The sequence below is a fragment of the Cherax quadricarinatus genome, chromosome 7 (assembly GCF_038502225.1).
Source record: "Cherax quadricarinatus isolate ZL_2023a chromosome 7, ASM3850222v1, whole genome shotgun sequence".
Classification (NCBI taxonomy): domain Eukaryota; kingdom Metazoa; phylum Arthropoda; class Malacostraca; order Decapoda; family Parastacidae; genus Cherax; species Cherax quadricarinatus.
This window is the reverse complement of record NC_091298.1, coordinates 15076971-15091326: the sequence shown is the minus strand read 5'-3', so window position 1 is coordinate 15091326 and position 14356 is coordinate 15076971. Positions and strand designations below refer to the sequence as shown.

The 14356-nt window shown below is 38.3% G+C and overlaps 1 protein-coding gene across 1 annotated transcript in view; it reads right to left on the bottom strand.

The window, feature by feature from the left end:
• Positions 1 to 4598: 4598 nt before the first annotated feature.
• The window catches only part of Mlc-c (Myosin light chain cytoplasmic), a 30947-nt gene continuing 21189 nt past the window's right edge, over positions 4599 to 14356 (bottom strand). Inside the window, exons 3-5 of the mRNA XM_053773930.2 lie at positions 11611 to 11751; positions 6753 to 6917; positions 4599 to 5207 (exon numbers count right to left, since the gene is read on the bottom strand). Of these exons, the coding sequence (XP_053629905.1) occupies positions 5101 to 5207; positions 6753 to 6917; positions 11611 to 11751 (413 nt within the window). The 3' untranslated portion in view covers positions 4599 to 5100. The remainder of the gene's footprint in view (positions 5208 to 6752; positions 6918 to 11610; positions 11752 to 14356) is intronic.

The window sequence follows — 14356 nt, the reverse complement described above, 5'->3', positions numbered from 1 at the left end:
ATTCAGGGAATTGCATCACAGACTCGACAGGCGGTGCAACATCCCCCTAATGAAAAGCAGGGGCACCACGAGTACGCCAAGAGAGAACAGTGTCTCGGGGGGGGGGGGGGGAGGGGCAAGACGGTTCAGCTGCCTCCCATCATACACAAGGGGGATAACCAACAGACCCCTGACTGTCTTTAAGAAGGCGCTGGACAGGCACCTAAAGTTAGTACCTGACCAGCCGGGCTGTGGCTCGTACGTCAGTTTGCATGTGGCTAACAGCCTGGTTAATCAGGCCCTGATCCTCCGTGAGGCCTGGTCATAGACTGGGCTGTGGGTGACGATTGTGCTTCTTAGAATCCTTTCAAAGATTTTTGTGTGTGACGTCAGTGCCACTTTTATGGAGCGGGGCTATGTTTTTACTGACTGTGGAATGACCCATGTCCATGCTACCTCTACATAAAATACTTAGGCATGTGAAGGGGCTTCTTGCAGTTCTTGATGAACACCAAGTTCCATGAGTCTGGACCTGGGGCAGAATGTATAAGCATGTCATTTATTGTTTTTTTAAAGTTTTGTGGTATTTGAATATTTTTTAATTAACCAAATTTTGAATCTCATAAAAAATTATTTAGATTATCTACCCTTAGTCTGATTAATGGCTCACTAAATGCTGAGTCATATTAGGCAAGTTTTCAATTTGATTTAAAATGCAAAAATTAAAATACTGGTTGTTATGAAATTTTGAATGCATCATCCGAGCGGCATTAAACCTTCAAAGCTGAGAATCAATTCAGATTTACTGCTGGGGTATTTTGGGGTATTGGCTTCTGTGCAAAATCTAGAGAATGCCTCTTCTGATTCAGCTGACATAAAGGAACCTTGAAGGGTGGTGAAGAGGTAAGAATGTAAAGTGTAACTATGTAAGAGTTGGACAAAGAACAGGTGTGTAGAACATTAATGGGTATTCACTGTCAGGCAAATCCAGAGCATAATTATGAAAATAATATACAATATCAATAAGTATATGAATAAGATATGTTTTGCCTACATGGTAGGCTTGACTGAAGCCTGCTGTGCAGGCAAAACTTTTCAACAATAAAGATGCCTAAATGTTGCACATCTTACTCGCCAACTCTGGAGTAGGTGGTGAGTGGTATTTTCTCCTGTAGGCAGAGTAAGGTTATAGCTTGGTCATAAGACACTTTCTCGAAGGAAAAGAGGGCACTGTTAAGAAAACAGGTAAATGCTTATTTGAAGGTAAAGCAGGCAGGGGAAGAGGTTGCATGTGGGGTCAATATGATCTCATTTTCCAGACAATTTTTTCCATGATTGGTCATATTCTGCCAGGCAACTGTAGCACTGTACCAGTATTCATGGTCTAGTGGCAGTACCTGCTGTCACCAGCCATTAAGTCTTCGTAGTATTCTCTCAGTCTGTTATTACGTTCTTTTCTACAAGTATTATTTTCACCTGATGACTGACAGCAGGAAAAGATACGTGATAATCGTATATAAGGTCATTAAGAAGTGATAACCATGCAAGATCATTTAGAGGCATGGTAACCACACACTGGGTTAAGTTTCTTCAGAAAGCATTGAACTACATACTGAGGATGGAAGCTCATAGTAATTGAACGTTAATTTAGTTTTACTGTATTAGTTGAGTTTTAATTGATTTGTATGTCTAGAGCAGTCTTTTGAAGTTTTAAGTGACCATATGAAGAAGACAATGGCCACATAGTATAAGTCTTAGGCTGGGGTGCCAGTACAGTGGACCCCCGCATAACGATGGCATCACATAGCGATTTTTCCGCATACCGATTACTTTTATCGCAAAATTTTTGCCGCGCATACCGATTAAAAACCCGCTTACCGATTTTCGTCCGAGACGCGTCCAATGTGCCCTCACATGTGCCGGCCGTCCCATTGTTTACCAGCCAGCCTCCGCGGTAACATCCAAGCATACACTCGGAATATTTCGTATTATTACAGTGTTTTCGGTGCTGTTTCTGGAAAATAAGTGACCATGGGCCCCAAGAAAGCTTCTAGTGCCAACCCTGTGGTAAAAAGGGTGAGAATTAGTATGGAAATTAAGAAAGATTTTGAAGGGTTTGGGGCTAACCCTGAGAAGCCTATGCCAGTTGTGGAATCCATTGTGCCTACTTCAAAGATTAAGGAAATGTGTGCACAGTGGGTTGAACTGCAAACCTTTATAGATGAAAATCACCCTGACACAGCTGTTGCAAGCCGTGCTGGTGACTATTTCAATGACAATGTTATGGCCCATTTTAGGAAAGTCTTGAAGGAACGGGAGGTACAGAGCTCTATGGACAGATTTGTTGTGCGACAGAGGTCCAGTGACTCTCAAGCTGGTCCTAGTGGCATTAAAAGAAGAAGGGAAGTAACCCCAGAAAAGGACTTGCTACCTCAAGTCCTAATGGAAGGGGATTCCCCTTCTAAACAGTAAGAAGATAATGCTCTCCCCTCCTCCCATCCCATCAATCATCACCAGATCTTCAATAAAAGTAAGTGTCATTTAATTGTGCATGCCTTTTTCAGTTTGTGTGTATTAAAATTAACATTTCATGTGGTAAAAAAAAATTTTTTTCATACTTTTGGGCGTCTTGCACGGATTAATTTTATTTCCATTATTTCTTATGGGGAAAATTCATTCGCATAACGATTATTTCGCATAACGATGAGCCCTCTTGCACGGATTAAAATCGTTAACCGGGGGTCCACTGTATAAGCTTACCCAAGTCCTGCCAATGGTGTAGATGCATTACTTGATTGTGCAAGTTTGTGGCCACTTAGATATGTTTTAACCCTTTCAGGGTCCGTCCCGTAGATCTACGGCTTTACGTTCAGGGTCCAAACCGTAGATCTACGCCATGAGCTCAGCTCACTCTGATAAACTGTGAGTGGTACATTTGGGCCTAGATATGAGAGAATACATCTATGTGGTATGTGTGCACCACATAAAACAGATCCTGCAGCACACTGTGTATAATGAGAGAAAAAAAATTAAATCATGATTTTTCGATTAAAACAGCAACTTTGCAGTGTTTTTTCGTATGTTTTTTATAGTTGTATTTGCGATTTCTTGGTCTCATTTGATAGAATGGAAGACATATTACAGAAATAGAGATGATTTTGATTGGTTTTACCACTGGAAATGGCTTGAAACTGAGCTCAAAGTAGCAGAAATGTTAAATTTTTGCCGATATTCAAGAGTAAACAAACGACCTCACACGTCTAATACAAGTCAGCTGGTGGGTCTAATATACATTCACAAATATGGTGATGATATTTATACAATTATTACAGTATTGCATAACAGTAAATCTTCTATTTTTTGGTGTGAATAAAAATTAATTGTGAATAAAAAATCAAAATGGAATTTATTTGTAAAGCCTCAAAACATAACTAATGAACAGAGGAAATGTTAGTTTAGTGCCAGGAATGCCTACATTGTTCATTCTGGACCCTATTTTGAAATTGGAATATTTTGAACTTTGTGTTAAATTGGCCAAATTACCAATTTCCGATCACTTTATTTTGTAGTTGAAACAGTTGACTTGGCGATTTCTTGTGCTCAATCGATAGAATAGAAGTAATACTAGTGAAATAGCTAAGAATTTGGTTGATTGGAATAATGTAATTGGCCTAAAATGGGAGTCAAAGTCAGCAAAATCGCCGATTCGTAAATATCGCTGACACATCAAAATTCGCGAGAGCATAATTTCGTCAATTTTCTTACTTTTTGTTTTATTACCTTCACAAAAAGATTCTCTACGATTTCATAAGAAAAAATAACAAATTTTTTTTTTGAAAATTCTTGGACACTGGTGCGTGACTCCAGATTTGCGCCTTGGACCCTGAAAGGGTTAAGGTTTCTTGGTTGTAGTGAAATCATATTTAATGTCTTGGAAGATTTCTGTTGGAGATATTTCCACGACTGAGGTGTGCTTGTGCTACGTTAGTATTGTCACATTGTTCTCGGGTGGCCTCGAGTTACTCCAGCCTTTGATGCACGGAAAATCGATGAAGTAATGTAGGTGAAGCTGGTTCCATAGTAGTGGGGGTCAGAAGTACCAGAGGTAATAGGCAGAACCCCTACTAGGTTCAGGCTACAATTATTATTATTGTAATCAAAACGAAGCGCTAAGCCACAAGGGCTATACAGCTCAGGCTATTGCCCGAAAGTGGTTCCAGGTTATGAGTTCGTACAAGGGTTGGTAGAAGTTGCCATCGCTGATTTTTTTTTTTTTTTTTTTTTTTTTTTACAGGGGGGAAGCACTAGGCCTACAGAGGACATATAGTGCCTATGGAATGAGAGGAGCCACATAACCTGAACTAAGGTCACCACTGCTGTGGGAGATAGAGAAATTGCTTACAGGTAACTTAAACCTGTGCAGGTCATACAGTAGAGGTACCATATTAATGTTTGTTGGCAATTTAAGACAACCTAACTTCTAAGTTACAGCATTATCACTGGTGATTATCCAGAGTTGCTTCCTAATGATCTGCCTGATACTTTTAATAACAGAATCCTTATTGCAAGATAATATTATGACCCAGTAAATTTAAGTGGGAAAAAATAAAAACTAAAGCAAAACTATACAAAATTTAATATTTATAAAATTTTGTAGGCACATTACCCTCTTCAACAACCTGTTCACATTATTTGTCATTTTCAAGATACATACTTTAAATACATAATATGAATAGGTATTTCTAATTAAAAGATGAATGCTTTCTTACTGAATGTTAGTATGCAAAGCTTTCATATATGAGTAAGTACAAGAGGCTACAAAAAACTAATTTAAGTCTTGGAATTCACTATTAGTTTGATAATGAAAATACTGTACTATCAAAATCTTTTAATCATAAAAAAAAAAAAAAGGCAAAATATTTAAAGAAGGTCTAAAACTCGCTAGAAAAACACTCGCCTACATAACCAGATCATCTTCTAAGCTAACAGGAATGTAACTGTCTAAGCAAGATTTATTATTCAGTAATATAAATATTGATAGCATTTACTCTCGTAACTTAACATTATTATATTTGAAAACAAGCAGTAAACCAATATGGGTCTTATAGCTCATGCCTCAATCTAAGCATTAAGCACAAGACGAACAAATTCTTCGTAGTTAACATTGCCTTGAGAGTCTTCCTGGCCAGCTAGTAACTGCTCAACTTCTTCATCAGTCAACTTTTCACCTGAAAGAAGAAAAATATCAAGTTTAAAAATCTATATAAAGAATATGACAAAACTCAAATCTCCTTTTCAATGTAGCCTTATTTGTCTAAATGTAAAAATCTACACAAGAGTTGCACAAGAAAACGCTTGATTTGCCTTACTATCCTTGTTTAGGTTCATATGAAAGATTTCCGATTTGACAAAAATGCCTTTCAGTTGGAGCTATTTTTTCCTCCAGCTGTTATGTCCACATTTACAAAAGTAAATACTTATTTATTTACTTTTCAGTATAGCATTACACTTTTATAGTACATACAGTATATTACATATTTACTATATGATACTATTTGGTATATACTGTATAATACTTTAAATACATAATATGAATAGGTATTTCTAATTAAAGGATGAATGCTTTCTTACTGAATGTTAGTATGCAAAGCTTTCATATATGAGTAAGTACAAGAGGCTACAAAAAACTAATTAAAGTCTTGGAATTCACTATTAGTTTGATAATGAAAATACTGTACGATCAAAATCTTTTAATCATAAAAAAAAAAGGCAAAATATTTAAAGAAGGTCTAAAACTCGCAAGAAAAACACTGTTCAAGGTCAACTATATAATAAAAGATTCTTTGCTATACGTATTGTCTACTTACAACCATATAATAATATATACCACTTGTTAGGGGAAAATTTGTATGTGGTGATAGTATTGTTATACCTAAAAAAAAAATATTGCTCCTAAGAGCTAAAAAGAAATATTAATTATGAAAATTTAAAAAAAAGTGTCTCATTGGCTAACAGCATACAAGAACGAACACGTAAAGAATATCAGCATTTCTTCATAAATATTGATAGAGTACTGTACTGTTAAATTCACTTCCCCATACCAAAAAAATACCAGTTAAGTTATACTAATACTACTTAACATAGATAGGAAACCTAAATTTATATTGTAGTGTATGTAAATTTCAGCAATATGTTACTAGGATACTTTTTGAAAAAAATTAAAATTTGATTATAAGAACATTTGAATAACCGTAGTTAATTACTTTTGAAAAAGAGGGGAAGAAAGCAAGGAAACAAATCAAGGGATATGAATACTCGAATAGGATACAAAAGGGTGTAGTCAATTAAGTGCAACAACCAATGAAAACTTAATCAAGTCATAGATGGTGGGGCTTGAACCCATGGCAGGCAAGTTTTAGAACTCACAGGCCAGTATGCTAGACACTCGGCCAGCTGGCTCTAACAAGATTCATCCAACTAGGTGTATTTCTGTACAAAAGTACATCTGGTTGGATAAATTTTATTACAGCCAGCTGAGTAATTAGCACACTGGCTTGGAAGTTTTTTGACTCACTTGCCATGGATTCAAGCCCCACCCATTCTGCAATTTGTTTGCAATCATGTTATGATTGTGAGTATTGATAACTTAAATTTAATTGAGAATTGTAAATGAACACTGAGAAGATATAATAATTATGGTCTAGTAGCTACAAATAGGTAATCATACTAGAATTTTAGCCAATGCATCTGAAAAAGGTATATGAACTACAAACCCAAATGAGTCATCAAATGACGAAGTTCGGCAGAAGAAATGTAGCCATTTCCATCCTTGTCAAAGTGACGAAGACCTTCAATGAAGTCATCAGCTGTGTCGACTGGACGCTGGCGTGAGATGGTCTGCATAATAGGCAGAAACACTTCAAAGCTGATTCTCTCGTCTAAAAAAAAACAAAAATGAAAAATACATACATATGTATGAGCTTGAAATTTAATAAATCATTGTAATAATTTAGAGTGGAGGGAACAGATCTGGAGTAGACAATGCCAAACCACTGCTCAAAGTGACATGACCCTGAAGGCTACAAGGTATTCTCAAGCTAGAAACTTCAAAACACTGGAAAGCTCAACAGGTCCCTAATTATGACCCAACTTTATTTAATCACAAAAAACTTGCTAACACAACCAATGCCAGAATTTAGCTACAGTCTTAAATGCAATGCCTATAAGCCAGAAAAAACCTCAAGGGAAGTTCCTTGATGCTGGTGAGGGGCTCTTGATCTAGGGAATTGGATCTGTGCTCCAGTTCCCTGAATTAAGCCTGAATTCCTTCCATTCCCCCCCCCACAGGTGCTGTATAATTCTATGGGTTTAGCGCTTCTCCATTATTATAATAATAATAATCTGCTCTACTCACCTGAAATATTACAACTGTTTTATTTTTCTGGATCATACATAATACATTTGGATCAAGAACTTGACACTGGTTGTGTAGGCCTCTAAAAAATTTAAGTTGGGTCACAGTTACAGACTTCAGTATATACTAAAAAATAACTAGTTTGAGAACGTCACTAAAGCAGTAGGTTGGTATTCTGCTTTACTCCAAGTTCGATTCCTGTACTCCCCTGAAATTTTTTCTTAACACACCAACTGTCTTCCACTGAAGCAGGGTGACCCAAGAACACCACACTTTCACCATCATTCATTCAATCACTTTCTTTTCAGAAGCATGCTGATGTCAATTCAGATGATCCTCCAAACTACAGCATTCCCACCCCTCTTTCAGGATGAAAGGCACTGTACTTTCCCCACCTCCAGGACTCGAGTTCAGTTAACTGGTTTCCCTGAATCCCATCGTAAATGTTACCTTGCTCACACACTGACAGCACATTAAATCATAAAATCCACTTGCCTCCACTCCTAACACTCACAAAAGCCTGTTGGATGTACAAGCCTCTTGCATACTAAACCCCCTTTACCCCCTCCGTCTAACTTTTCCTAGAATGACCCCTACCCACTATCCCTCCACTCCAGCTTCATACACCCTCCAAACCACCTCAATAACTACTACTCAGCCCTCTGAATAATACTTATGGTAACTTCACCTATTCCCCAAACTATGAATTCTCTGCACAATTTTCACACCACACATTTCCCTCTGACATATCACCACTGCCTCCTCACTGCAATGTTTAAAACCTAGGCTTTACAACCACATGTGATGTATAACCCTGGTAGTTTATTGATTAATTTTGATAATTCACAACCACATAAGTGTGCTGGTAACACTATACGTACTCTAGCACATTCTCCTTTTTGCCTCCATGGATACTACTATAATCATAAGTGCTAAACTCACAAGGGCCATACAACACTGCCCTCCATGGATAAGGTTCATCTCCACATATACTTCAATGCACCACCTAACTTTTTTCCCCCGCATCAATTCTATGGTTCACTTCATCTTTCATAGACTGCCACCAAGTTCATTCCCAAATATCCTAACACACTTACTTCCACCTTCCAGCCTGATGTTCAGTCTTTCATTACCTAAATTTTTTGTTACTCTCATCACTCTGCTGTCACTTTTAAATTCTTTCTTTTGCATACCCTCTCAAGTTTATCTACCAACCTTTGTAACTTGTCAAAATCTCCCAAAAAGAACCCTGTCATTGGCAGAAAAGCTACTGTGCTGCTCTCACTTTGTATTATTCATTTTTTTAATGGCATACCTCTCCCCAACATCCTAGTGTTTACTATTTCTACAACCCCATCTATACATATGTTAAACAACTATTGTGACATCACACATCCCCATCTAAGGCCTACTTTAATTGAATTATTATAATCAGGGGAAGCGCTAAACCCATAGGATTATGCAGCGCCTATGGGGGGGGGATGTGGAAGGCATTCAGGTTTAATTCAGGGAACTGGAGCACAGATCCAATTCCCTACATCAAGAGCCCCTCACCAACGTCAAGGAACCTTCCTTGAGGGGTACTTTAATGGAAAATCTACCTCTCTCCTACATACCCTAACCTGAGCCTATCTTTCACAAACACTTAACTACTTTAAATAACTTACCACCTATTCCATACACTTGTAACATCTGCCACATTGCTTCCCTATCCCCCTATCATATCCCTTTCCTAAATCCTTTCCGAAATCATAACATTCACAATCATTTCTTTATCATTAGTACTCCATCCAGTTTCTTTTACACAAATCAGTACGCTGTTAGGTGTAGGTTGGTAGACAGCAACTGCCCAGGGAGGTACTACCGTCCTGCCAAGCGAGTGTAAAACGGAAACCTGTAATTGTTTTACATGATGGTAGGATTACTGGTGTCTTTTTTCTGTCTCATAAACATGCAAGATTTCAGGTACATCTTGCTACTTCTACTTACACATAGGTCACACTACATGTATATGTACAAGCATATGCTGCATAAGTGTCTCAATCTTCAAGCATATATATACACACCCCTCTGGGTTTTCTTCTGTTTTCTTTCTAGTCCTTGTTCTTGTTTATTTCCTATCTCCATGGGGAAGTGGAACAGAATTTTTCCTCCGTAAGCCATGCGTGTTGTAGGAGGCGACTAAAATGCCGGGAGTAAGGGTCTAGTAACCCCTTCTCCTGTATAAATTACTAAATTTAAAGAGAGAAACTTTCGTTTTTCTTTTTGGGCCACCCTGCCTTGGTGGGATACGGCCGGTTTGTTGAAAAAAAAAAAATCAGTACGCTATAGGATAACAGATAACTATATGTAATAGCTTAGCAAATAAATTCTGGTATTTGGTACATAGTTTTCAACTATTCAACTAGTATTCTGTTTTTGAAATGTATGGAAGAGGGTAAGGTACCTAGGGATTGGCAGAGAGCATGCATAGTTCCTTTGTATAAAGGCAAAGGGGATAAAAGAGAGTGCAAAAATTATAGGGGGATAAGTCTGTTGAGTGTACCTGGTAAAGTGTATGGTAGAGTTATAATTGAAAGAATTAAGAGTAAGACGGAGAATAGGATAGCAGATGAACAAGGAGGCTTTAGGAAAGGTAGGGGGTGTGTGGACCAGGTGTTTACAGTGAAACATATAAGTGAACAGTATTTAGATAAGGCTAAAGAGGTCTTTGTGGCATTTATGGATTTGGAAAAGGCATATGACAGGGTGGATAGGGGGGCAATGTGGCAGATGTTGCAAGTGTATGGTGTAGGAGGTAGGTTACTGAAAGCAGTGAAGAGTTTTTACGAGGATAGTGAGGCTCAAGTTAGAGTATGTAGGAAAGAAGGAAATTTTTTCCCAGTAAAGGTAGGCCTTAGACAAGGATGTGTGATGTCACCGTGGTTGTTTAATATATTTATAGATGGGGTTGTAAGAGAAGTAAATGCGAGGGTCTTGGCAAGAGGCGTGGAGTTAAAAGATAAAGAATCACACACAAAGTGGGAGTTGTCACAGCTGCTCTTTGCTGATGACACTGTGCTCTTGGGAGATTCTGAAGAGAAGTTGCAGAGATTGGTGGATGAATTTGGTAGGGTGTGCAAAAGAAGAAAATTAAAGGTGAATACAGGAAAGAGTAAGGTTATGAGGATAACAAAAAGATTAGGTGATGAAAGATTGAATATCAGATTGGAGGGAGAGAGTATGGAGGAGGTGAATGTATTCAGATATTTGGGAGTGGACGTGTCAGCGGATGGGTCTATGAAAGATGAGGTGAATCATAGAATTGATGAGGGAAAAAGAGTGAGTGGTGCACTTAGGAGTCTGTGGAGACAAAGAACTTTGTCCTTGGAGGCAAAGAGGGGAATGTATGAGAGTATAGTTTTACCAACGCTCTTATATGGGTGTGAAGCGTGGGTGATGAATGTTGCAGCGAGGAGAAGGCTGGAGGCAGTGGAGATGTCATGTCTGAGGGCAATGTGTGGTGTGAATATAATGCAGAGAATTCGTAGTTTGGAAGTTAGGAGGAGGTGCGGGATTACCAAAACTGTTGTCCAGAGGGCTGAGGAAGGGTTGTTGAGGTGGTTCGGACATGTAGAGAGAATGGAGCGAAACAGAATGACTTCAAGAGTGTATCAGTCTGTAGTGGAAGGAAGGCGGGGTAGGGGTCGGCCTAGGAAGGGTTGGAGGGAGGGGGTAAAGGAGGTTTTGTGTGCGAGGGGCTTGGACTTCCAGCAGGCATGCGTGAGCGTGTTTGATAGGAGTGAATGGAGACAAATGGTTTTTAATACTTGACGTGCTGTTGGAGTGTGAGCAAAGTAACATTTATGAAGGGATTCAGGGAAACCGGCAGGCCGGACTTGAGTCCTGGAGATGGGAAGTACAGTGCCTGCACTCTGAAGGAGGGGTGTTAATGTTGCAGTTTAAAAACTGTAGTTTAAAGCACCCTTCTGGCAAGACCTTGATGGAGTGAATGTTGGTGAAAGTTTTTCTTTTTCGGGCCACCCTGCCTTGGTGGGAATCGGCCGGTGTGATAAAAAAAAAAAAAAAAAAAAAAAAAAAAAAAAAATAATTTTTTGTTAAATAAAAATTAGGATTGCTAGTCCTATAATAATTGTAGATCACCTCCATCCAGGAGGTTAAGTTAAATAATGGCAATAATTAACCAGCACTACTACACTAATATAAAAATTTCTCACCTGGTCGATGTTGATGAGAAAGTTTCTTTACATCTGATTCTGTGGGATTCTGGCCAAGTGCTCTCAATACCTCTCCAATTTGTGATACCTGGATTTTGCCATCACCCTTTTGATCAAAGATGGAGAAAGCTTCCTGGAATTCTGCAAAATGTGGTAATTAGAAAATGCATTGCCGGTAGTAATTAAGTACACGTTGGCCATCACTAATCCGGCATCATCGGGACCTGTAGGGTGCCAGATTACAGAATGGTTAGGGTAGAATACTTAACCCAACGGCAATATTTATGCACTGGCGATTTCACGCACTTTACACCCTATTTTTGGCCCATTTCATTGTTCCAGTCTACCAAACTCGGCTATTTTGCTAGTATTCCTTCTATTTTGTCGACTGAGTACAAGAAACCACCCATTCACCTATATCAACTACCCAATAGTGGTCAGAAATCAGTAATTTGGCCAATTTCACACAAATTTCAAAAGATGCCAATTTCAAAATAGGGTCCAGAATAAACAAGTGCAGACATTCCTAGCACTAAAATAACATTTTCTCTGCTCATTAGTCATGTCTCCAGGCCCTTCTTATATTATGCTTACTTTCCATTTTGAATTTTTATTCACACAAAAAAAATAGATTTACTGTTATGCATACTGCATTATTGTAATAATTGTATAAATAATGTCAATCCATTTGTGACTGTATTAGACTGGCCAGTTGGACACACAATGGACAGTAACGTCTTGAAAATCGGCAAAAATTTAATATTTCTGCTACTTTGAGCTCAAATTTAAGGTATGTACTTTCCAGCATGAAACCAATCAAAATTATATCTATTTATGTAATATATTTTCTATTCTATTGAGAGAGAGAGAAAAAAAAAGAATAAAACCATACAAAAATACACCACAAAGCCGGGTTTACACCATAAATACAAATGCAGTTCTTTTCTCATTATGCACTGCATGCTGCAGGATTTTTTTTATATAGTGCACACTTACCACAGACCTATTCTCGCATATATAGGCCCAAATTTACCAGTCACAGCTTATCTGAGTGAGCTAAGCTCATGGTGACCAACAGTGGCTTCAAAGTCACTTTATCTTTTATGGACAATGTATGGTGCATGTGCTTTACATAATAAGAAGCATTTCTTTTATTCATTAGAACCATGGCTAGGGCTAGAAGTGAGAAAGTTATAACAATAAACGGAGAAAAAGAAATTGGAATGACTCTTGCAGCAAGTAGCGCCACCAAACAGTAGCAGCAAGTTGGTGTGGCGACCCCGGAAATTTGAAAATAAGCTAGCCGAAATTAGTGCCAGATTACTGATGGAACCAAATTGCTGATTGCCAGATTAGTGATGGCCAACCTGTATCACACACTACAAAGGTGGAATAGCTTCTGTAATTATCATATGACTTAAAAACACATAAACCAAGAGCAATTTCTATTTATTCTCCCCTTTCACCTCAGCTGTAGTACATGTGTGGGGTTCCACAAGAATAAGTGTTACCCCATTATTGTAATTTCATAATCTCAAATGTAACCTTGCAAAGAAATTAACTGTTTCTTTGTTAAGACCCCTACCATTCCAAAAGCAAACCCAATAATCCATCAAAATAATGGAGGGACTTGGATTGCTTTTAGTATGCTATAGACTGGCTCTTTCTGGACATTTATTTACTTATGACTTACCATATCTTCCATTTTTTTTATACATACATGAAAGTGTCTACTCTATTTCTACTTGCAAACAACCGAGAACACCCTCTCCCAAGTTCAGAACTACAATGCTTCACATCTCAACTTCTCACTTACCTTGGGAAGGAGTTAGGGCTCTCTGGTTACTTGAGGATTACAATGAGTTCACTTATTGGCTAGAGGCAATTGTCAACAATTTCATGTATCTTAATCAGGCTCTGGAACCTTTCAGAAACCCCCCTACCCCACTACTTTTCCCAACTTTTTTAAAGTGCTTGGAATTTCACTATTTTCTTCAATGTGGTTATTGTGATATCACCTATTTAAGGCGATCTTATTCTAATACAGTCAAACCCTGGTTTTCGTATGCTCTAGTTTTTGTACGATTCAGATTTCGGCTACTTTTTTGTCGAAAATTTGTCCCAGTTTTTGTACATCCGCTTGGTTTTCGTATAGTTGAAAATGGTCCATACCAAACTTGTCCGCCTGCCCACGTGACTCAGTCACTCATTTCCTGGAATCTAGCACCCACACAAAGCATCCCATGCGTTTGTAACTCGGTCTACTTTGTTTCTCGTTGTGAGCATCACCCCGAGCATTCATCTGAAACATTTCGTAATCCATTCTTTTTCGTCCTTGTTTATTGAGTGTAACTGCTAAATAAGCCACCATGGGGCCAAAGAATGTTCTGAGTGCCAGCCCTTTGATAAAGGCGGTGAGAAACACAATAGAATTCAAGAAAATCATAGCAATGTATGGTACAAGAGTGGTGTATGCGTGGTTGATCTCGCCAGGATGTATGCGAAGTCCACATCAATGATCAGTTTCATCCTGGTGAAGAAAAAATAAATCAAGGAAGCTGATGTTGTGAAAGGGGTAAATGTGCTAACAAAACAGATTAAGGACATGTGTGCAAAGTGGAATGAGTTGCAAAGTTTTGTGGAGAAATATTACCCTAACAAAGCTGTTGTAAGCCGTTTCTGCAACATGTTTAATGACAATGCCTTGTCCCATTTTTAGGCAAAGCTTAGAGATGCCAGGAACAAA